This window comes from Saccopteryx bilineata, chromosome 3 (genome assembly GCF_036850765.1).
Source record: "Saccopteryx bilineata isolate mSacBil1 chromosome 3, mSacBil1_pri_phased_curated, whole genome shotgun sequence".
NCBI classification, from domain to species: Eukaryota; Metazoa; Chordata; class Mammalia; order Chiroptera; family Emballonuridae; genus Saccopteryx; species Saccopteryx bilineata.
In genome coordinates, this window is record NC_089492.1 from 46,952,018 (window position 1) to 46,977,882 (window position 25,865).

The window sequence follows — 25,865 nt, forward strand, 5'->3', positions numbered from 1 at the left end:
CACCTAACATTTTATTATAAAAATTCTTACATATACAGGAATGTTGAAAGAATTTTACAGTAAATACTCATGTCTATCATCTAGATTTTACAATTAATATTTTACTATATTTGCTTTATTACCTATCTGTTTACCTCTCTATTCAGCTATTAATCCATCTTATTTTAGATATATTTTAAAATTTAAGAAATTGGTGATTTCCCTTTAATATTTCAGTACATATGTCTCTATCTAGAGTTCAATACTGTACTTGTTTCTCCTTTCTTCTGAAGTAAAATTTACATGACTTGGACAAATGCATTCACAAACTTTTATCAAGATGTAGAGCTTTACAACCACACAGAAAGTTCTCGTGTCTTTTTCTCACAGAGTTGCCAAATTTCACAATTAAAAATAGAGGGTGCCAAATTAAATTTGAATTTCAGTGAGACAATGAATGAATTTTTAACATAATGTTTCAAATATTGTATATGACATACTTATACTAAAAAAAAAAATCTCTGTTGCTCATCTAAAATTCAAATTTAACTGGGAATTATGTATTTGATATGGCAATCAGGAAATTTCTAGTAATTTCTTGCCCCAACTTTCCAGAAGCAACCATTGTTCCATTTTTTTTCCACTACAAATTTTACCTGTTTCAGAACTTCATGTATATTCTTTTCTGGGTGGCTTTTTTTTTTCATTCAGCATAATGCTTTTGAGATACAGCCACATCATTGCATATATCTCAAGTTCTTTTTTATTGTGTAATAATATTCCCTAATATAGCTATAATGCTATTGGTTCAACTATTCTGCACTTTGAGGCTTTTCTCAATTTCTGTCCTTTATGAATAAATTCCTACAAACCAATACATTCTTAGAAACTCACTATGGCTGCCAGTTTTCACAAGGTCTAGACATAGTACAAACTCTAACATACTGAGTAGATACCGTATTATTTAGCTTTACTCACCTCTTCCTCGGTCTCACCTCTTGCCACTCATTTCTTAAGCTCACTACTCTCCAGTCATATTCCTCGCTGTACCCTGGAAGTTCCATGACACTCCCACAATAAGAATTTTATATGCAATTTCCTGTAGTTGGAATATTATTTCTATCTACTCGTTGCCTGGCATATTTTGCTCATGTTGCTCTATGTCCCTGATGGCGAACCTTTTTATAAAAACTGCCGACTTTTGTAGTGCTGGTCAATCTGGTCCCTCCCGCCCACTAGTGGGTGTTCCAGCTTTCATGGTGAGTGGTAGCGGAGCAACCAAACAGTGCCGCAATTGGCCCACCATGAAAGCTGGACTGCCCACTAGTGGGCGGGAGGGACCAGGTTGCAAAGCACTGCAAAAGTGGGTGGTTTTTATAAAAAAAAGTTCGCTATCACAGCTCTATGTACTACAGTGTGACTCTAAGCAAGGTTTCTAACCTCTATGCCACAGAATAATAATAGTTCCTTTTTTTCTGGAGGTTATTTTGAGTGTTAAAATAAATTATCATTTGAAAAGCACTTACCATGGCATCACTGAGTGTTCAGCCAATGTTTGTAATTGATGTTTCAGAGAGCCTCAAATTTTAGAAGCTTATGCTTTATGTATATTGCATTCTAAAGAAGAGGTAATGATTGAAGTAAGAGTAGTAGAGTGGAGGATAAATAAAGGGGAACTAAGCAAACAAGAAGGAAAAAAAAACAGATCAAAATTTATAGTAATAGTACACTCAGTGGGGGTTGGGTTAATGGCAGTGGGAGTTAAAAATGGGAGATAGATTTAGAAAATCTTTATGTTAGAGGCAGAACTGATTGAAAGAATGTCAACAAGTAAAGGAAAAGGTGGTGACATAGATGTCTCTGAGATTTGTGTCTTAAATATCTCTAATATGTTGGTGCCAAAAAACAAGATAAGGAATTTAAGAACAGGAGGAGGTTTGGTGAAAAATAAGTGTTCTTTTAGACATGGTAAATCAAAGATGTTAACTGGATATTGCTAGAAATGTATAGTAAAACCTCAAAAATAAAATATATTCCAAGGATGGAAATCTGAGGTTGATGGTTCAAAACCCTGTGCTTGCTCAGTCAAGGCACAAACGGGAGTTGATGTTTCCTGCTCTTCCTCCTCCTCCTCTCTCTCTCTCTCTCTCTCTCTGTCTCTCTCTGTCTCTCTCTCTCTCTCTCTCTCTCTCTCTCTCTCCCTCTCTCTCTCTCCTCTCTAAATTGAATAAAAATGTCTTTTAAAAAAAGCATGGATTATGTTCTGGAATAAATTATATCTTATATCATGAAGATTAGGCTTTCCTTTCTTATTTAGCAAATTATATTTAATGAAGTGACATTGATCAATAAGAGTACATAGGTTTAACATAAACATCTCTATAGCATTTAAACTGTTGATTCTGTTGTGTACCCATCAGTCAAATAATTGATACAACTTCTCATCTCTCCCTTCCTCTCTGTCTGTCCCTATCTGTCCCTCTCTCTTTTTTTCTCTAAAAAAAAGTAAATAAAGAGATGATTGGATAAAAAAGATGGAATACTACTCAGCTATAAGAAATAATGACATAGTGCCATTTACAACAACATGGATGGACCTTGAGAACATAACACTGAGTGAAACACGTAAATCAGTAAAAGCTCAGAACTAAGTGATTTCACACATAGGTGGGATATAAAACTAAGACTCATGGACATAGATAAAAGCAAAGTGGTTACCAGAGGAAGGTGTTGGGGAGGGTGAAGGTGGGAGAGGGTAGGAGAGGAGAGTAAAGGGGGATAAGTATGTGGTGATGGAGAGTGATTTGACTTTGGGTAATGGGTACACAAAACAATCAACAGTTCAAATACTATAGAGATGTTAATCTGAAACCTATGTACTCTTATTGAACAGTCACCATGTTAAATTTAATTTTCTAAATAAAAAAAGAAAACAGAAACATTAAGTAATGAAACTAAAAAAACCTATCTTAAACGGTGTATAGGAAATAAACAAATATAAATAATCAGGTTACTCATAGTAACCAGAGACATATAGAAATTCATTAATGTTGCCCTGGCCGGTTGGCTCAGTGGTAGAGCGTCGGCCTGGCGTGCAGAAGTCCCGGGTTCGATTCCCGGCCAGGGCACACAGGAGAAGTGCCCATCTGCTTCTCCACCCTTCCCCCTCTCCTTCCTTTCTGTCTCTCTCTTCCCCTCCCGCAGCGAGGCTCCACTGGAGCAAGGATGGCCCGGGTGCTGGGGATGGCTCCTTGACCTCTGCCCCAGGCGCTAGAGTGGCTCTGGTCGCAAAAGAGCGACGCCCCCTGGTGAGCAGAGTGTCGCCCCCTGGTGGGCATGCTGGGTGGATCCCGGTCGGGCGCATGCGGGAGTCTGTCTGACTGTCTATCCCCGTTTCCAGCTTCGGAAAAATACAAAAAAAAAAAAAAAAGAAAAGAAAAAAAGAAATTCATTAATGTAACTATTGACTGGCAACAAATTAGTAACTGGTACAAATAGAATCCATTAAAGAATCCTGAAATAATATATTTTTTCTACTTCACCAAAACACAGGTGATAAGAGCTCATAACAAACAGTAAAAGAGACTTAATTTAAGTTTCTCATTTTTATTCTCCCATGTTCTGAGGCAAATGTGAGTGAACAACAAAAATTCAAGAGAGCAATCACAGAAAAGATTTTTTTCAAAAAGGTGAAAAATTGAATCCAAATAATTCACAAAAGTTAATGTTCCTGGATAAATAAAAGTTGGTTAAAATTGTTAGAAAATAGAAATATTTTACAGTGTTTTTGATTCCAACAACAGAATATCAGATGAACTACAGATTGGCAAGAAGAGACCTCCCACTTACATGCATGTTCATACCAACATCTAGGCAGAGTAAGATTAAAATTTTGATTTAATTAACCAATGCTCTCAAAGTCTGCCCATGATGTCATAAATGGCAATATAAAAAAAAAGTAATAATGTTTGTTTGTTTCTTTGTTTCTTACAGAGACAGAGAGTCAGAGAGAGGGATAGATAGGGACAGACAGACAGGAACAGAGAGAGATGAGAAGCATCAATCATCAGATTTTGTTGTGGCACTTTAGTTGTTCATTGATTGCTTTTTCATAGGTGCCTTGACCGTGGGGCTACAGCAGACCAAGTAACCCCTTGCTCAAGTCAGCAACCTTGGGTCCAAGCTGGTGAGCTTTTGCTCAAACCAGATGAGCCCTCATTCAAACTAGCAACCTCGAGGTCTCGAACATGGGTCCTCTGCATCACAGTCGGATGCTCTATCCAATGTACCACTGCCTGGTCAGGCAAAAAAGTAATAATTAACAAATGCTTCAGAACATGGAGTAGCCCCACAGGACAGAAGCAGATTCATCCTTTCCCAGACTGGTTCTGGTGACATTTGATGTTTAACCAAGCATCAGGTAACACTAAATTTCTTGATATCAGGAGTCATGATATTTCTTTTTAGTACACATTCAGTTATTCCATGCTTTCTATCATCATCCTGGGGTTTCAGACATTTTTTTGTTTTGTTTTGTTTTTAGAAAATTAAATTTAATGGGGTGACATTGATCAATAAGAGTACATAAGTTTCAGGAAAATATTTCTATAGCATTTGAAATGTTGGTTATGTTGTGTACCCATCACCCAAAGTCAAATAATTTTGTCACCGTATATTTGTCCCTCTTTACTCCTCTTATCCCCACCTCCCAGGCCCACAACCCCCTCCCAGTGGTAACTACTTCAGCTTTATCTATGTCTATGAGTCTGTTTTATATTCCACCTATGTGTGAAATCATACAGTTCTCAGTTTTTTCTGATTTACTTATATACAGAGAACTCATTCCTTTCTCACATGCTCTGGATTTCTGATCAAATATTACCTTCTCACACCCTGGCCACCCCATATAAAATGTATTCACATAATTTCCTATTTCTCTGATCCTATGTTACTTTTCTTCAAAATACATATCACCATATTACTATTATTATTATTATTTCTGACAGAGACAGAGAGAGGGACAGATAGGGACAAAAAGACATGAAGGGAGAGAGATGAGAAGCATCAGTTCTTCATTGTGGCATCTTAGTTGTTCGTTGATTGTTTGTTCATTGATTGCTTTCTCATATGTGCCTTGACCTGGGGGCTAAGGCAGAGCAAGTGACCTTGGGCTTCAAGCCAATGACCTGTGAGCTCAAGCTAACAACCACGGGGTCATGTCTATGATCCAACGCTCAAGTCAGAGATTCTGTGCTCAAGCTGGTGAGCCTGCACTCAACTGGGATGAGCCCACGCTCAAGCCAGCAATCCTGCACTCAAGCCAAATGAGCCCATGTTCAAGCTGACCACCTCGACTGCAGGGCTTTGAACCTGGGCCCCCTGCGTCCCAGTCTGATGCTTTATCCACTGTGCCTCCACCTGGTCAGGCCACCATATTAATCACACTCATGTGTGAAAAATGAAGCTAAATAAAACCAGTGGAAGTAGATGAGTTTTTTCATTTAGAAAAAGAAAGGTGCTGAGAAAGAAGAAAATGAGACTGAGTAGAGAAATTTCATAGAACCCCCTTTTATCAGGTATAGATGAGAATTCATTTAAAGTTGTAGGGAACAGGCTATCAGGTAAGTAAGAAATGAACCTAAGGCACATAACTCAAAGGGGCAAAAGATGTTTTATTGAGCCAGATGAGGAGCAGGTAGATTGGAAGGCAGTCACTGATACCCTCTGCAAAACCAGTTGTGGAATAGTGGAGCAGAAACCAGGTGTCAGTACCTTGAGATGTGAAGAGGACAGGCTGAAAAGGTGCAGAGTCAAGATTCTCTTTTTGTGTTACCTGAGCCCCAAGGAATACCTGAAATACTTGTTAAATAAATGAATGAAGACAAGAATATTGTAATACATGAATACAACCTGACCTCTGGTGGCGCAGTGGATAAAGCGTTGACCTGGGAACACTGAGGTTGCAGGTTCAAAACCCTGCACTTGTCTTGTCAAGGCATATATGGGAGTTGATGCTTCCTGCTCCTCCCTCCTTTCTCTCTCTCTCTCTCTCTCACCCTCCCTCCCTCCCTCCCTCCTCTCTAAAAATGAATAAATAAAAATTTAAAAAAAAAAGAATATATAAATACAATTTTCTCCCCTGAGTCAAGATGGCACATAAATTTTGACTGAGGTCATGGGGTTAAAATGGTAAACAAAACACTCCTTTCAATAGCATATGTTGGGTAAAAATACTTCCCTAATCAATAAATAGCAACTTACTGAGCATTCTTTCTTCAGTTACTTACACCGTAACTTGTTTTTAATGAGTCTCTATGACTTTCAATTATTTTGTATAATATTTTAGTTTAACATGCATTCTCAGCTAATGGAGCTTTTAGAAAGGAACCTTGAGGCCCCCATCTCTGTCTCAGTGGGACCTGACCCTTGTATTCTTTGGAACTGAGGGCCTCTTAGTTGTGCTCCATTGATTTAGCTTCCCAGGAGCATAAAGGAGTGCATTCTAAAGTGAACTAATGAAAGGCCTAGTTAGGAAGGTAACATGATATGGAATATGAGAATCCACTCAGCTCTACAACAGAAGGACCACCAAATAGTTATATGAATAAATATATTTCCAGAGGGGTTTGAATTTAAAATTATCATTACATTTCTTGCTTTTCTGAGTGCACAGCAGAGCATATCAAAGTCGCTTGGAGGACTTCTTAAAGCAGATTGCTGAGCCTCACAGTGCCCCATTTCTGATTCAGTAATCTGGGGTAGGTCCAGGTAATTTGCATTTCTAACAAATTCTCAAGTGATCTGCATGCTGCTGAACACACTTCTAAGAACCACTGGTCTATGCAATCTATACGGCATACTTTTATAACTTCTTTTTCTACTTTTCTGTTCTCCTTCACAGAAAGAGATCCAAATTCTCATCTCAGCTGTATGGTCCTGGCTTCTCTCAGTTTCAATTGTGAGAAAACATATTAAAAATAAAACTTTAAAGGCAGAAACAAAGTGATGTTAGGAGCAACCAACCCTGGGTTTCCAGCCTTCTACTTATTTTTAAGAGGAATAAAGGTTTTCTGTTAGTCAATTGGAGGTTTGCGCCTCTGAAAAAAATAAGAGCTCAATGGAATTATACAATATGATACAACTGTCAAACACTAAAACTGATTCTCTTTCCATTGCAAAGCATGCAGTTTCAATTGCAAAACGGGTCTTCATGTGAGTCTCTCAATACTACAAAGGGAAAGTGGAGGTCATAAGATGACAGGAAAAAAACAACACTCACTTGACACACAGCTCTTTTTTCATTTATTATTTTTGTGTTTAAGTCAAAGAGGACACAGCACACCTAGCATCTAAACAATCTAGGTAGGTTGTCATGCTTAAATTGGGTTATTTACATGTAATTATTTTTATTCCTTTGACAAGGAGATGAAGACAAGATTGTATGTATGGTCAGAGCGGACAGGGCAAGTCATGTGAGGAAGTAAATGAGCTTCTCACCTGCTCTACACTTGAGCAATTCCAAACAGGTTAGGACCACGTTGATGAAAGCATTTGTAAGAACAAATTAATATTTGAAGAGGTACCAGCTGTAGATTTTTGCTTATCTTCCAGTTCTAAAATTAAAGATTAAAAGACAAATAAGGCATTCCTGAATAAATAGTTTGGAATAAAATAAACAGTAGTTTTCCCAGAGATTTTATAATATTGATTTCTATAGGACACACTATTCTATTTATTCTTGATTTGCTACTTCTCCCACACAAATAAAGTTAACTAGCTAAGAAAGGCATACTCAGCAAAAATAAAATTCAAATGATAAAAGATTATCAGTGCTTTTATCAAGCATATTATATTGTCTAGGCATTAAGTATTTGGGATGAAGGTAAATTACAGTATAGATTCTATACAAAACTGACTTCTGTCCCCTACAGGGATGGTCAATAGATCAATCAGCAGACATTCACTGAACTACTCAACGGACACCTTAGTTTTTCTGTCCTGCATCCATTTCTCGTGGAAATTAATCTTCCTGAAACACTTTGTTCACTATCTACAATGTTTATTAAGATCTTCTCCAGTTTGGTTTCAGGCAAGTTGTCCAATACATGGCTTAAGTTTCTGTACTTCAAACATCTCTAATCTCATTTTTTTTCCTTTTAACTAGACAAGGGGAGATAGGGAGTCAGATTCTTGCATGTGCCCCAATCACGATCCACCCAGCAACCCCTGCTTGGGGCTGATGCTTGGACCAACCGACCTATTCTTTGTGCTCAGGGCTAATGCTCGAACCAATCGAGCCACTCGCTGGCTGGGAGAGGGGAAGAGAGAGACAGAGAAGGGGGAGAATGGGGAGAGTGAGGAGAAGAGAAACAGATGGTTGCTTCTCATGTGTTCCCTGACCGGGTATCAAACCCAGGATGTTCATACGATGGGCTGACGTTGTCCACTAAGTCAACCAGCCAGGGCCACTAATCTTACCTCTTAATCCACAGAATAGGTAGTCAAAAACTCTGTTAGTCAACGGAGTGTTCTTACCACTACTATTGGAAATAATGGCAGCTTCCAAAGCATTCTATATTTATGCTTCACAAAGAACTCCTGAAGTCAACACAGTTCTCAGAGAATCCAAAACAGACTCACACAACTGGTAGTCTAATTGGTTGATAATGCTACTTAGTTTTATTATGAACCTATTGGGCCATCCTCACAATCCACAATGAGAAATTTCATTACTGTTCCGTTTAGTCACCCACAAAAAAAAAAAACAAAAAAAAAACACACACACAAAAAAAAACTGGAGGCTCATTTAAAAGTTCAAACACTTAAGCAGTTATTAATCTATGCTTGAGAAACTAACAACGTTACAACTCTGGTGATAAATCATTTGGAAGCCACAGTCATATATCATAGAACCTTCATATCCACTTTCAATAGTGATTATAAAGTGCTCAAAGGATACATGGCACTATTCTAATGATAAAGTATTTTAGATTAAGATGAATATGGTACAGAATCTCTACACACCTGACTTCTTTCCCAGTAAAAAAGTTTAGTTTATTAATCAGCAAACATTTCCTGAAATTTCCAATAGACATCTAATTTTTGCCTATCCAATATCAATTTCTCATTCTTCTGGATAATAATAATAATAATAATAATCACCTTTCCTTTTGAGACCCACCCATTCTCCAATATCAGTGTACATATTATGGGAGGGAGAGGGCAACTGAGTCAACTTCAATCCTGAAGACAAAGTCACATAACTTCGGCCCAGCATGTGACCCAAGACAGTCCAATAAAGCCAAACAGTGTCAGCCCCAGGGCTTTCCCTGGATGTATTGAGAAAGGAAAGTTCTCCCTTTACTGCCAGACAACACAATTTAGGGAGCTGCTGCTTAACTAATCCAAAAGAAATAAGGAAAGATAATATATAGAGAAGAATAGATTCCTGATGATAAACTTGGGTGCTTGACCCTGCATGACTAAATATTCTGCTAACCCCATCCCTAGGCCTTCTTTATTATTTGAATAAATGTGTGAGTTGGGTTTCTTTAACTTGCAACCAAATCTTGCTTATAGTTTTGATAAATTATAAGCAACCTAAATCCTGTACCACATTAGGCAAAGTTCCAAAAATGCAGATATCTATCTCTATATATCTATATCTATATCTACAGTATATAACATCCTTGCCTCTAAGGATCTTTTAGCCCCTATTTAGAAAGATGAGACATAAACAAACACACACACACACAAAATAAAATATAAACCTCCACCAAATGATAAGTGCCATGTGAGTGCAGAGAAGGAAGACACCAACATAGACTGCATATTAAGCAAGATTTAAAAATGTAAGACAATGCTAAGGTAGGTTTTGAGGGATGACTAGGATATGGCTGCCTGGAGAGAACATGCAAAGACACTTAGAAAGGGTGAACTATAAGAGCAGAAATTCAAGAATGTACATATTTTATTGGGGAAACAATATCGTATAAACAATTACATAGACTATAAAATGTTGAATTGTGGGATATCAAGAATAAATGCATTAGTCCAGGGCTACAAAATATTCGCAAGTAGTTTTACAATGATAGACATATTATGTTTAGAATTTTAAATCTACTCTGTGTGAGATCATACTGATTAAATAGATTAACTGTTGGAGAGTTTATTTATATGTTTGTGAAAAGATGGTGTTGAATACCAAAATAGCTATGTCATTTCTCTATTTAAAATTTTTTTTAATTCCCATTCACCCACCCATCTCCCTTTGATAACAAAAAGCTTGGTCTCTTTATCTATCAGCCTGTTTCTATTTTGTTTTATTTATTCAATTCTTTTGTTTTTTTAGACTCCACATATAAGTGAAATCATATGGTATTCATCCTTCTCTTTCTGCTGTATTTCACTTAACATAACACCCTCTAGTCACCCCCCCCTTTTTGTTTTGTAGCCATACACTGTCATATTTTAATGATGGGTTATAGACACGGGCTTTTGGCAGCATACTGTAGCAAACATGATTCCACACTTATTCTCTTTTAATCGTAGGATACAAAGGCTTATAGATATATGGCACCGTGCCTGAGAAAGAAAAATGATGGGAATATACATGTACTGTATCTTCTTTTTGGATTTAAGGCAGATATGCTTTTAATGTCATAAGATACATTATAATTTTTTATTTTTTTCAAAATGAGTCATGGCATTTATTAATAAGACATTCAACGTTAGCTCTTTTTGTTCAGCTTCATTAGCATTTGGTAAAGTAAGTTAATTTTTTATTAGATTTCTTAATGTATTATGTTAACATGGGTTCAAGTGTCTCACTGAATGTAACACCCTCAACCTCCAACAACGTGCCCCCATTAAACCCCTTTGTCCTCTGAATCCCTCTGGGATTTCCTGTTCTGTTATCTGTGTCTGTGTGTTATGTATATATAATTTCAATAAACCCTTCACCTTCTCTGATCCTATCCCCTCACTTCCCTTCCCTCTGACTGCTGTCCCTCTGCTCCCTGTGATCCCGCCTCTGCCTCTATTCCACTCCTTAGTTCACCGTGTTCATTCGTTTCTACATGTAAGTGAAATCATATATCTTTTCTTTCTTTGCCTGGCTTATTTTACTTAGCATAATAATCTCCAGGTCCATCTATGCTATCGCAAAAGGCAAGATTCCTTTCTTTTTCACAACTGCATAATATTCTGTTGTGTATATGTACCACAGCCTTTGTATCCACTTGTCCACTGTTGAACACTTGGGCTGTTTCCAGATCATGGCTACTGTAAACAATGCTGCAATAAACATGGGGGTTCATGTCTTCTTTTAAATCAGTGTTTTGGGATTCTTAGGATATATTCCTAAAAGTGGAATACCTGGGTCAAAAGGCAGTTCCATTTTTAATTTTTTGAGGAAACTCCACACTGTTTTCCACACTGGCTGCACAAGTCTGCATTACCACCAGCAGAGCAGGAGGGCTCCCTTTTCTTCACACCCTCACCAGCACTTGTGTGTTGATTTGTTAATGAGAGCCATTCTGACAGGTGTGAGGTATTATCTCATAGTGGTTTTAATTTGCATTTCTCTGATGATAGCAACATTAGACATTTATTCGTATGCCTTTGGCCATTTGCATGTCTTTGGAGAAGTGTCTATTCAGTTTCTTTGCCCATTTTTTTAATTGGATTGTTTATCTTCTTGGTGTTGAGTTTTTGAAATTCTTTATAAATGTTGGTTATTAAACCCTGATCTGACATATCAGCGAATATGTTCTCCCATTTTCTATGTTTTCTTTTTATTTTGTTGATGGTGTCTTTTGCCGTGCAAAAGCTTGCCAGTTGGATATCATCCCATTTGTTTATTTTGTCTTTTATTTTACTTGCCTGTAGAAATACAGAAGCAAAAATATTGCTACGAGTGATATTGGTGAGTTTACTGCCTACGTTTCCTTCCAAGATATTTATGGTATTGCAATTTACATTTAAGTCTTTTATCCACTTTGAGTTTGTTTTTCTGAATGGTGTTAGTTGGTGGTCTAGTTCCTTTTTTTTTTTTTTTTTTTGCATGTTCCTGTCCAATTTTCCCAACACCACCTATTAAAGAGACTGTTGTTACTATAACGTATATAGACTTTTGCTTCCTTTGTCAAATCACTGGGGAAAAGAATTTTTGTTGCATCCACAAAAGCACTTGTTCTTACCTAATTCGAGTGTGCTGATCTCAAATCTGACATTGGTTTTTCTCTATAAGCTACAGATTTTTGCAATTCAAGATTTTAAGTTTTCATCTTGTAAAATTTTCAACATTTAGTTTAACATGTTGAAGTAGAATGTCTTCTTGGGCATCATCTTTGTGAAAATATATTAATTTATATAATGCATTAAATATACTAATACACTAAAAGATATTATTGCATCAGAATTTGTCTACAAATTCAAAATAGAACATATTAAAGCATTTATTTTAATCATAAAATTTGCGCAAAACTTATTTAAATTCTATTCAGGCAAAAATTTGCGTTTGTAGCTCTTGTGTTTGTGTACTTGTTGAGGACAATCTCATTTGATGCTCCAGCAGTGGTCTGCTCATCACTAACAGATCCAAGATTTTCAGGAAACTTAACAAGGTGACTGTTCCGGAAGTGAATCATAATGCTCATTTTACATCCAATGTCGCAGAAAGCCAATAGCATCCTTTGAACTAGAAGTTCATAGTTTTCTGCTTTTTTTGTTGCCAAGGAAGTTCTTTGTAACTGCCACAAAAGACTGCCATGCTGCTTTCTCCTCCTTATTCATCTCCCTGGCAAATTCTTCATCACGTATGAGGGTTCAAATTTGAGGTCCATCGAATACACCTGCTTTTATCTTCTCAAAATACAAGGCAGGAAAAGCAGAAATAATATGTTGAAAGCATTCACTTTCTCTATTCAAAGCCTGAACAAACTGCTTCATTAAGCCAAGTTTGATGTGAAGTGGGGGGAAAATGATTCTGTCTCGATTAACTACAGGTTTATTCACAATACTTTGCATCCCTACTTCCAAAGCTTCACATTTTGGCCACTTCTTCTGTGTCCAGTGTTTCTCCCAAGCTCGGTTGTCCCACAAACACAGAAAGCAAGGATACTTAGTGAAACCTCTCTGTTGTCCTAGCAGGAAATTTACCATTTTAAGATCCACACAAATGATCCAGTTATGCTCCTCAAAGTTTGCCCGGGTGCTGAGGATGGCTCTGTGGCCTCTGCCTCAGGCGCTAGAATGGCTCTGGTTGCAACAGAGCAATGCCCCAGATGGGCAGAGCATCGCCCCCTGGTGGGCATGCCGGGTGGATCCCGGTCGGGTGCATGCAGGAGTCTGTCTGACTGCCTCCCCGTTTCCAACTTCAGAAAAATACAAAAAATAAAAAATAAAAAGCTGAAAGCTAGCCTGACCAGGTGGTGGTACAGTGGATAGAGCACCGGACTAGGATGCAGAGGACCCAGGTTCAAGACCCCAAGGTCGCCAGCTTGAGCATGGGCTCATCTGGTTTGAACAAAACTCACCAGCTTGGACCCAGGGTCACTGGCTTCAGCAACAGATTACTCGGTCTGCTGTAGCCCCACGGTCAAGGCACATATGAGAAAGCAATCAATGAACAACTAAAGTGCCACAACAAAAAACTGATGATAAATGCTTCTCATCTCTCTGTGTTCCCGTCTGTCTGTTCCTATCTCTCTCTCTCTCTCTCTCTCTCTCTCTGACTCTCATTTTGTCTCTGTAAAAAAAAACAAAAACAAAAAAAGCTGAAAGCTATATATGTTTTTCCCATTTTATGTAGTAGAAAACCCTCTCATTCAACAGGCCATTTCTGCCTATGTTCATCTAGAAATAAAGGCCTATCAAAATAAAGTCTTTTGTATACACTTCATTTAGCTCCTGTGTAATAAATGAGGACAAAATGTAGAGCCATGCACCAAGAGAAAAAGGTCAAATAAAGAAAAAGAAACCAAGGAAGCATGTGGAATCATAGTTTGCTTTTTCTAGTTTCTCCATGAGAATAAAACTTTATAATGGAAACAATTAAAAGCATTTTCTATTTCCACTGTGGTTTTAGGCATTGCTCTGTCTGGGTAGCTCAGCCAGTTAGAGCATTGTAACAATATGCCAATGTTGTGGGTTAGATCTCCAGTTAGGACTCATAAAAGAATCAACTAATAAATGTATAAATAAGTGGATTGACAAATCAATTTTTCTCTCTCTCTTTTTCCTTTATCTCTCTCTTTCTCTCTCTAATTACCAAAGAAATTAAATTTAATGGGGTGACTTTGATCCATAGAAACACATAAGATTCAGGTAAATATCTCTATGACATTTGAACTGTCCATTACATTGTGTTCTCATCATTTTCCATCACCATATATTTGGCCTTCTTTACTCCCTTTCCTCTCACTGCACCTTCTTTTCATAACCTCTTCCTTTTTTTCTATGTCAATGATTCTGTTTTATATCACACCTAAATTTGGAATCATATAGCTTTTAGCTTTTACTGATTTACTTATTTTACTCTGTATAATGTTCTAAAGGTCCATCCATGTTTTCTTTTATTTTATTTTATTTTATTTTTTTGTATTTTTCTGAAGCTGGAAACGGGGAGAGACAGACAGACTCCCGCATGCACCCGACCGGGATCCACCCGGCACACCCACCAAGGGCGATGCTCTGCCCACCAGGAGGCAATGCTTTGCCCCTCCGGGGTGTCGCTCTGGGGCAGAGGCCAAGGAGCCATCCCCAGCGCCCGGGCCATCTTTGCTCCAATGGAGCCTTGACTGCAGGAGGGGAAGAGAGAGAAAGAGAGGAAGGGGGGGTGGAGAAGCAAATGGGCGCTTCTCCTATGTGCCCTGGCCGGGAATCGAACCCGGGTCCCCCACACACCAGGCCGACGCTCTACCGCTGAGCCAACCGGCCAGGGCCCATCCATGTTTTCTTAAATGGCTGTATGTCATCATTTCTTATGGCTGAGAAGTATTCCATTGTGTATATGTACCACATCTTCTTTATTCAATCCTCTTTCAAAGGACATTTTGTTTCTATGTCTTGGCCACTGTGGATAATGCTGCAATAAACCTGGGGGTGCATATGTCTCTGGGTGCAGTTTTTTTTGGTAAATAAAAAATCAATAAAGAGATTGCTGGGTTATGTGACAGATTTATTCTTAACGTTTTGAGGAATAGCAGTTTACATTTCCATCAGCAGTGACCATGTAAAACACCATGTTAACAAAACAAAGGACAAAAGTCATATGATTCTGTTAATAGATGCAGAAAAAGTATTCAATAATGTACGACATCCACTTATGATTAAAACACTCAATAAAGTGTGTGTAGAAAGAGAGTACCTCAACCTAATAAAGGCTATATATGACAAACTGTCAGCCAATATCATACGCAATGGTGAAAAACTGATAGCTTTTCTCTAAAATCAGGAATATGACAAGAATGTGTACTCTTACCACCCTTATTCAACTTAGTTCTGGAAGTCCTAGCCAGAACAATCAGGCAAGAGTAAGAAAAAGACATCCATATTTGGAAAGGAGCAAAGGTATCACTTTTTGCAGATGGCATGATTCTATGTATTGAAAACCCCAAAGACTCCACCAAAAAACTATTAGAAACAATAAACCAATCGAGTAAAGTCACAGGATACAAAATCAATATACAAAAGTCCTTAGATTTTTTTATGCACCAACAATAAAACCTCAGAAAATAAATTTTTAAAAATATTCTCTTACAAAAAGTAAAATGCCTAGGAATAAAAAACAAAGTAGGTAAAGAACATATATGCTGAAAACTACAAAGCATTATTAATACAAGTTGAAAAAGACACAATAAAATAGAAAGATGTTTCATATGCATGGATTAGAAGAATCAACAAAGTTAAATTAGCCATACTACCCAATGCAATATACAAACTTAATGCAATCTCCACTAATATCCCAATGTCATTTTTTAGAGAAATAGGACAAAAAAACCTATCAGATTTATATGGAATCACAAAAGACCCTGAATAGCCAAAACAATCCCTAACAATTTTTTTAAAAAATAAAGCCATAGGTATCACACTACCTGACTTCAAATTATACTACAGAGCCATGATAATTAACATAAATATGTTGTTTACAAAAGATAGCATGTTGGTAGTGTTTGAGTTGGCTTTAATTGCAAGCAAGAATATAAAGTGCCTGTGTGCCTCTCTTTCCTGCTCGGGGTTAGTATTATTTAGTTAATTAGAATAATGGGTTTTATTTAACTTTTAAAGGGCTTGTTTTTACCACAGTCCTTTATCAGTTTTGCATTGAATATGTAAATATCATTCTAACTATTTTATATCTTAATTAGTATTTCTGATATATTTCTCAGTGCTATGATTTGTTTCCTGAAAATTTAACTGAAAACAATAAAATGATAGCTTTTCATAATATATTTTTTCTTCTATAGTCACTGGACTCAGTAATATCTGTAGGTATAAAAGACTCTAATATCTTACCTCTTGATATCAATTAAGTATATATTTCCATTTGTGCCACCATCACAATAGTTTTCCTGGTACAACTTATATTCATTTGAAATAAGCATTTAACAAAAAAATAAATGACAATGAGGCAAAAGAAAATGCAAAAGATCAATGAAACAAAGACCTGATTTTTTTTGTACTTTTCTGAAGTGAGAAGTAGGGAGGCAGACAGACAGACTCCTGCATGCACCTGACTGGGATCCACCCAGCATGCCCACCATGGGGAGATGCTCTGCTCATTTGGAGCATTGCTCCATTGCAACCAGAGCCATTCCAGTGCCTGTGGTGGAGGCCATGGAGCCATCTTCAGTGCCTGGGCCAACTTTTGCTCCAATGGAGTCTTGGCTGTGGGAGGGGAAGAGGGAAACAGAGAGAAACTAGAGAGGGAATGGTGGAGAAGCAGATGGGCACTTCTCTTGTGTGCCTTGGCCAGGAATCAAACCCAGAACTTTCACACGTTGGTCCAATGCTCTACCACTGAGCGAATGAGCCAGGGCTGCAAGATCTACCTGATTTTTTTTAAAAGGTGAACAAGATTAACAAACCTTAAACCAGACTCATAAAAAAAAAAAGAGGACTCAAATAAATAAAATTAGAGATGAAAAAAAATGTAACAGCTGACACCACAGAAATTCAAAGAATTATAAGAAAAAACTGCGAGGAACTATATGCTAAACCTTGGTGAAAGAGATAAATTATTATAAACAATCTTCCTAAACACAATCTGAAAGAATCAGAAAACCTAAGCAGACCAATTACAACAAATGAAACTGAAACCATTATCAAAAAAACTCAGCAAACAACAATCCTAGGTTGAATGGTTTCACAGGCAAATTTTACCAAACATTTAAAGAAGATATTACACCTTTCTTTTCAAGTTATTCCAAAATATTTCAGAGGAAGGAAGACTTCCAAGAATATTTTATGCAACAAGCATTATCCCAATTCCAAAACCAAGTGAAAACACTACAAAGAAAGAAAACTACAGTCCAATGTCCTTTATTAACATAAATGCTAAAATTTTCAAAAAAACATTAGCAAACTGGATTCAGCAATACATTAAAAACATCATATATCATGATCACATAAGATTTATTCCAGGGAAGCAAGAATGATTTGATATTTGTAAATCAATTAATGTGATTGATCACATAATTAAAATGAAGAATTAAAAATCACATGATCATATCAATAGATAGGTTAAAAGTATTCAATAAGATCCAGAACCCACTTATGATCAAAATTCTCAGCAAAGTGGAAATACAGGGAACATACCTCAACATAATAAAAGTCATATATACCAAACCAACAGCCAACATTATACACAAAGCCCAAAAATTAAAAATAATCCTCCTAAGGCCTGAAAAATACAGGAGTGTCTCCTTTCATCATTCTTATTCAACATAGTTCAAGAAATTCTAGTCAAAGCAATTAGACAAAAAAATAAATAAATAAAAGGCATCCAAATGGAAAAAGAAGTAATGTTGTTATTATTTGCTGATGACATGATGTTGTACATAGAAAACCCTAAAGTCTCAGTCAAAAAACTACTAGACCTGATAAATAAATTCAGCAAGGTAGCAGGGTATAAAATTAATATTCATAAATAAGTGGCATTTTTATACACCAACAATAAACTGTCTGAAAGAGAAATTAGGAAAACAATCCCCTTTACTATTGCAACAAAAAAAAATAAAGTACCTGGGAGTAAATTTAAACAAGATGGTAAAAGACTTTCATTCAGAAAATTATAAGATTTTGAAAAAAAATCAAGAAAGATACAAACAAGTGAAGCATACACCATGTTCATGAATAGGAAGAATAACCAAAATTTATAAAGAACTTCTAAAACTCAACACCAGAAGGTAAACAATCCAATTAAAAAATGTGCAAAAAAGCTGAATAGACACATATCAATGGCCAATAGGCATATGAAAAAATGTTCAATGTCACTAATGCAAATTAAAACGACAATGATATACCACCTCTCATCTGTCAGAATGGTGCTCATTAACAAATCAACACACAATAAGTGCTGGCGAGGGTGTGAAGAAAAGGGCAATGTTCTGCAGTGCTGGTGGGAATACAGAATTGTGCAGCCACTATGGAAGACAAGGTGATGTTTCCTCAAAAAGTTATAAATGGAACTGCATTTTGACCCATCTATCCCACTTTTAGGAATAAATCCTAAGAATACCAAATCACTGACTCAAAAGAAAATATGCATCCCCATGATTATTTTACCATTGTTTACAATAGCCAAGATCTGAAAACAACTCAAGTGTTCAGCTCAAGTGAACGAGTGGATTAAAAAGCTATGGTACATATACACAATGGAATACTATGTGGCCATGAGAAAAAAAGAAAATATTACCCTTTGCGATGGCATGGATGGACCTGGAGATCATTATGCTAAGTGAAATAAGCCAGGCTGAGAAAGACAAATATCATGTGATCTCACTAATGTGTGGAATCTAATGAACAAAGTGAACTAAGGAACAGAATAGACACAGAGGCAGAGGGACAGTGGTCAGAGAGAAAGGGGATGAAGAGATGGAATCAGAGAAGGTGAAGGGATTAGTAAAACTATATATACAAGGCCCTGGCCGGTTGGCTCAGTGGTAGAGCATCGGCCTGGTGAGCAGGAGTCCCGGGTTTGATTCCCAGCCAGGGCACACAGGAGAAGCACCCAACTGCTTCTCCACCCCTCCCACTTTCCTTCCTCTCTGTCTCTCTCTTCCCCTTCCGCAGCTGAGGCTCCATTGGAGCAAAGTTGGCCCGGGTGCTGAGGATGGCTCCATTGCCTCTGCCTCAGGTGCTAGAATGGCTCTGATCACAACAGAGCAATGCCCCAGATGGGTAGAGCATCGCCCACTGGTGGGCGTGCCAGGTGGATCCCGGTCGGGCGCATGCGGGAGTCTGTCTGACTGCCTCCCTGTTTCCAACTTCAGAAAAATAAAAAAAAAAAAAAAAAAAAAAAAAAACTGTACATAGCTACAGATAACAGCACAGGAAATTTCAGAGGGGTGGTGGAGGGAGTTAGGAAAAGGGGGGAAAGGCAGGTATAATGGGGACACAGAGTGGAAGGTGAGCATGTTATATTGAGTGGGACACTTGATTCCATGTTAACACAATAAATTAAAATTAAATTTTTAAAAAAAAATTGGACTCAGAAAATTATGACATTGCAAAAATGAATCAAGGAAGATAGATACAAGTGGAAACATATAACATGTTCATTGATAGAAAGAATTAACATCATTAAAATGTCTATAGTATTCAAAGCAATCTATAGATTCAATGCAATTCCTATTAAAATACCAATGGCATACTTGAAAGATATAGAACAAATATTCTACAAATTTATATGGAACCAAAAAATAAGCCAAATAGCCTCAGCAATCTTGAAAATGAAGAACAAAGTGGGAGGTATTGCACTTCCTGATATCAAGTTACCATATTATACCATTTTAATCAAAACAGCTTGGTATCAGCATATGAACAGGCATACAGATCAATGGAACAGAACAGAGAACCCAGAAATAAACCCACACCTTTATGGTCAATTGATATTTGACAAAGGACGCAAGAATATAAGATGAAGTAATGACAGTCTCTTTAATAGACGGTGTTGGGAAAACTGCACAGGTACATGCAAAAAAACCCGAACTAGACCACCAACTTATACCATTCACAAAAAATAAACTCAAAGTGGATAAAAGACTTAAATGTAAGTTGTGATACCATAAACATCTTGGAAGGAAACAGGCAGTAAACTCACCAGAATCTCTCGTAGCAATATTTTGGCTGATGTACCTACATGGGCAAGTAAAATAAAAGACAAAATAAACAAATGGGATGATATCCAACCAAAAAGCTTTTGCACAGCTAAAGACACCATCAACAAAATAAAAAGACAACCCAGACAATAGGAGAATATAAACCTGGAGATTATTATGCTAAGTAACATAAGCCAGGCAGAGAAAGACAAATATTATATGACCTATTTATGTATGGAATCTAATAAGTATGGTAAACTGCAGAATGGAATAGAGGCCGACGCAGGTTCACAGGGAGCAGAGGGAAAGTTGTCAGACATTAGGGGGATGAGAAGACGGGATCAGAGAAGATGAAGGGATTAGTGAATTTATATATACATAACATAGATACAGATAACAGGACAGCAAATCCACGAGGGAAAAGGAGGAGGGAGGAGGGAGAAGGGGGTAAATGGGGTTTAATGGGGAGTATGTTGTTTGGGTGGTGAGGGTGTTATATTGAGTGGGACATTTGAATCAATGTTAATACAATAAATTTTAAAATTTAATTAAGAAATAAAATGATATGACAAAAAAAAATGGGCAAAAGCCTGAATAGACAGTTCTCCAAGGATGGCATACAGATGGCCAATAGACAAATGAAATAACGCTCAACATCACTAATCATCACAGATAGAAATTAAAACACTGAAAGATTCTTTTTGTCAAGAAAAGGTCACAGGAGAAGGAATTAGTCTATGATTAGACATGCTTTCATTTTAAAAGCGTATTCTTTTAGCAAAAAGCTTTAAAACATGAAGTGTTATACTAAAATCTAATTTTTCACTTTTCACTATTAACAGTGAAATACAGGAATTAAGAAATAATTCCTAAAAGAATAAACATGGTTATAATTTCTCTAAAAAAAGGTAGTTTTGCAAATATTTTATGTCATTCAGTTCTTCCCCTTTTTTTTGTAGGTGGTGGTTTCTTTTCCAGTGGATATTTTAAGTTTAATATAGTCATGAATCATGACAATATATACCATACATGTGGGTTTCTTTCTGGGCTCTTAATTCTGTTCCATCGGTCTATATGTCTTTTTTATCTGCCAACACCATAATGTTTTGATTATTGTTGTTTTGTAATATAATTTGAAGTCTGGGAGTGTGATGCCTTTAGTTTCATTCTTTTTTTCTCAGGATTATTTTGGCTATCTGGGGTGTTTCATAGTTCCATACAAATCTGGTGATTTTTGTTTTGTTTTTAATGCCATTGAGCCCTGGCTGGTTGGCTCAGCGGTAAAGCATCAGGCCCAGCGTGTGGAAGTGCTGGGTTTGATTCCCAGCCAGGGAACACAGGAGAAGTGCCCACCTGCTTCTCCACCCTTTCCCCTCTCCTTTCTCTCTCTTCCCCTCCCACAGCCAAGGCTTCATTGAAGCAAAGTTGGCCAGGATGCTGAGGATGGCTCCATGGCCATCCTCAGGTGCTAGAATGGCTCGGATTACAGCATGCCCACTGGTGGGCATGCCGTATGGATCCCGGCGGGGCGCATGTGGGAGTCTGTCTGTCTGCCTCCATCCCGCCCCACTTCTCACTTCAGAAAAAAATACAAAAGAAAAATGCTGTTGGAATTTGGTGGAGATTGCATTCAATTTGCATAATATGGGCATTTTAACCATGTTGATTCTTCCAATTCATAAACATCATATATCTTGTGTGTGTGTGTGTGTATGTGTGTGTGTGTTCTGCAGTTTCTTCTAATAATGTCTGTAGTTCATGCATTTGTCCTTCACATCCTGTCTTATGTTTATTTCTAGGTATTTTATTCTTTTTGTTGAAAGTGCCAAAGAATTATTTTTTACATTTATTTTTCTAAAGTTTTTTTGTTAGTATATAGAAATGCAGTGGAGGTTTTTTGCATTGATTTTTGTATCCTGAAACTTTAATGTAGTTTTTTTTTTTTTTTTAAGTGAGAGGTGGAGTCAGGAAGGCAATGAGACAGACTCCCCAGGCACCCTGACCAGGATCCAACCAGCAAGCTCACTAGGGGGCAATGCTCTGTTCATCTGATGCCACTGCCCTGTTGCTCTGCAACTGATCTATTTCAGCACCTGAGACAAGGCCATGGAGCCATCCTCAGAGCCTGGGATCAAATTGCTTGAACCATTCAAGCCATGGCCATGAGAGAGAAGGGGAAAAAGAGAAATAGAGAGAGGGGGGCGGAAGGGGTGGAAAAGCAGAGTGTTGCCTTTCCTGTGTGTCCTGACCCTAAATTGAACCTGGGACTTCCACATGCTGAGCCAATGCTCTACCGCTGAGCCTACTGGTCAGGACCTACTATAGTTTTTATGTTCATTTGTTTCTAAAAGTACTTTGGTGAAGTCTTTAGAATTTTCTATATAATGAAATGTCTTCTGCAAAAAGTGACACTTTTTTCATGCCAAATTGAATGTTTTATTTAACATTCAGAGCTTTATCCAGTTGCTCTGGCTAAGACTCCAGAACAATATTTAATAAAACTGGTCATGGGGTACATCCTTGTCTTGTTCTTGAGCTTAGTGGAAAAACTTTCACGTTTTTTATCATTAAATATAATGTTAGCTGATGTCTTAATTATGTAAATTACTTTCTTTTTATGCCATTTTATTGAGTGTTTTAGTCATAAGTGGATGCTGTATTTTGTCAAATGCTTTTTCTGCATCTTTTGATAGAATCGTATTATTTTTACCCTTTACTTTGTTAATGTGCTAAATTACATTAATCAATTTTTATATGTTCAACCATCCTTGCCTCTGGAATGAATCCCTATTGATCATTATGTAGTATTATTTTAATGTATTGTTGTATTTGATTTGCTAGTATTTTTGTTTAGAGTTTTTGCATCTGTATTCATCAGATATATTGTTCAGTAGTTTTCTTTTTTGTGTTATTCTTGCCAGATTTTGGTATCAGGGTTATGTTGGCCTCATGAAATGTCTCAGGAAGTATTGCCTCTTTAATTTTTTGGAGGAATATGAGAAGGATGGATATCAAATATTTGAATGTTTTTTGGAGTTCACTCATAAGGCCGTCTGGTCCTGAAATTTTACCTTTGGGGTGAGGAGGTTGATAGTTGTTTCAGTTGACTCACTTTTGATCATTTTCTTTTGATTTTCCAGTTCTTTGTGACTCAATTAGGAAGACTATATCTTTCTAGCAACTTATTCATTTCCTCTAGGTTATTAGATTTGTTGGCATATAGTCTTTTATAGTATTCTTGTATGATCCTTTGTATATCTGTAATATTTATGGTAACTCATTCTTTTTATTTCTAATTTTGGTGATTATTTTCTCTTTTTAATTGAGTCTAGCCAGATGTTTGTCAATTTTATTAATCTTTCCAAAATACCAGCTCTTTGTTGCATTAATTTTTTGAATAATCTTTTTGTTCTCAATTTCATTTAATTCTACTCTAATTTTTATTATTTCATTTCTTCTGCTGGCTTTTTTCTTTGTTCTTCTTTTGCTCGTTTTTTAAAATTCAATATTAGATTGTTTACTTGGGACTTTTTCTTGTTTCTTGAAATAGGATTGTAGTAATATAAACTTTTCTCTCTTGCCGCATTTGCTACATCCCAACAGTTTTTGTTGTTGTTGTTGTTTAACTGTTATTCTCATTTGTCTCTATGTATCTTTTTTTTTTTTAAGATTTTATTTATTTTAAAGAGGAAAGAGAGTTAGACTGAAGGGGGTGGAGCAGGTAGCATCAACTCCCATATGTGCCTTGACCAGGCAAGCCCGGGGTTTTGAACAGGCGACCTCAGCATTCTAGGTCAATACTTTATCTACTGTGCCATTACAAGTTAGGCTGTCTCTATGTATCTTTTGATCTCTCCTTTTACTTTTTCTTTGACATGGACTTTTTAATTTATTTATTATTATTATTATTATTATTATTATTATTTTTAGAGACAGAGAGAGAGTCAGAGAGAGGGATAGACTGGGACAGACAGACAGGAACAGAGAGATGAGAAGCATCAATGATTAGTTTTTCATTGCACGTTGCAACACCTTAGTTGTTCATTGATTGCTTTCTCATACATGCCTTGACTGTGGGCCTTCAGCAGACTGAGTAACCCCTTGCTCAAGCCAGCGACTTTGGGCTTAAGCTGGTGAGCTTTTGCTCAAACCAGGTAAGCCCACGCTCAAGCTGGCGACCTCGGGGTCTCAAACCTGGGTCTTCCGCATCCCAGTTCGACGCTCTATCCACTGCGCCACCACCTGGTCAGGCTGACATGGACATTTTAGTAACATGTTGTTTAATCTGCACATATTTTTGCTTATTTTTCCCCACTTCTTTTTGCACAAGATTTCTAATTTCAGACATTGTGTTTGAAGAATATGCTTTGTATAATTTTAATCTTCTTAAATTTGTTAAGGTTAGTTTTGTGTCCCAACATATAATTTATTCTTGAGAATGTTTAATGTACACTAGAGAAGAATGTATAATCAAGTGTTCTAGGATAAAAGGCTCTGTAAATGTCAATTATGTTCATTTGGTCTAGTGGGTCATTTAAGGACAATATTTCTTTATTGATTTACTGGGTGGACAATCTATCCATAGATGTAAATATAGTATATAGATACCCAGTATGATTTTTTTAATTGTCAGTATCTCTCTTTAGTACTGTTAGTAATTGCTTTATATATTTCAGTGCTCCCTGAGTGCATATATATTGAGAAGTGTTATTTCTTCCTGATGTAGTATACTTTTTCATTATAAAATGTCCATATTTGTCTCTTCTTAACTTTTTTATCTTGAAAACTATTTTGTCAGATATAAGTATGGCTACACCTGTGCTTCTGGGGTGCCATTTGCTTAGAGAATAATTTTCCACTCTCTACTTCAAGTTTACATTTGTCTTTGGAGTTTATTTATTTATTTATTTTACAGGGACAGAGAGAGAGTCAGAGAGAGGGATAGACAGGGACAGACAGAGAGGAATAAAGAGAGATGAGAAGCATCAATCATCAGTTTTTCGTTGCGACACCTTAGTTGTTCATTGATTGCTTTCTCATATGTGCCTTGACCGCAGGCCTTCAGCAGACCGAGTAATCCCTTGCTTGAGCCAGCGATCTTGGGTCCAAGCTGGTGAGCTTTTTGCTCAAACCAGATGAGCCTGTACTCAAGCTGGAGAACTTGGGGTCTTGATCCTAGGTCCTCTGCATCCCAGTCCAATGCTCTATCCATTGTGCCACCACCTGGTCAGGCTGTCTTTGGAGTTTAGATGTGTCTCCTGAAGGCAGGGTATGGTTTGGTTTTGTGCTTTTTATCCAATCTGCTAATCTGTGCTCTGTATGTGTGTGAGTTCAGTTCATTTACATTTAGAGTGATTGATGTGTGAGGATTTCCTATAGCCATTTTATATTTTGATTTCTGGTAGCTTTCTGTGTCCACTGTTTATTTCCTCTTGTGTTCCTGTCTGTTGTTTTCATGGGTAATATTATATAATTGTTCCCTTTTTCTTCTTTATTTAAGTCATGCATCTCCATTTTGGTGTGTGTGTGCACGCACGCGCACGTATGTGTGCGGTGTTACCA

The 25,865-nt window shown here is 37.1% G+C and overlaps 1 protein-coding gene across 1 annotated transcript in view; it reads right to left on the minus strand.

Annotated features, from left to right (window-relative positions):
• Window positions 1-7,478: 7,478 nt before the first annotated feature.
• LRRC69 (leucine rich repeat containing 69) overlaps window positions 7,479-25,865 on the minus strand; it is a 143,740-nt gene continuing 125,353 nt past the window's right edge. Inside the window, exon 9 of the mRNA XM_066266088.1 lies at window positions 7,479-7,592. Coding sequence (XP_066122185.1) covers window positions 7,482-7,592 — 111 coding nt within the window. The 3' untranslated portion in view covers window positions 7,479-7,481. The remainder of the gene's footprint in view (window positions 7,593-25,865) is intronic.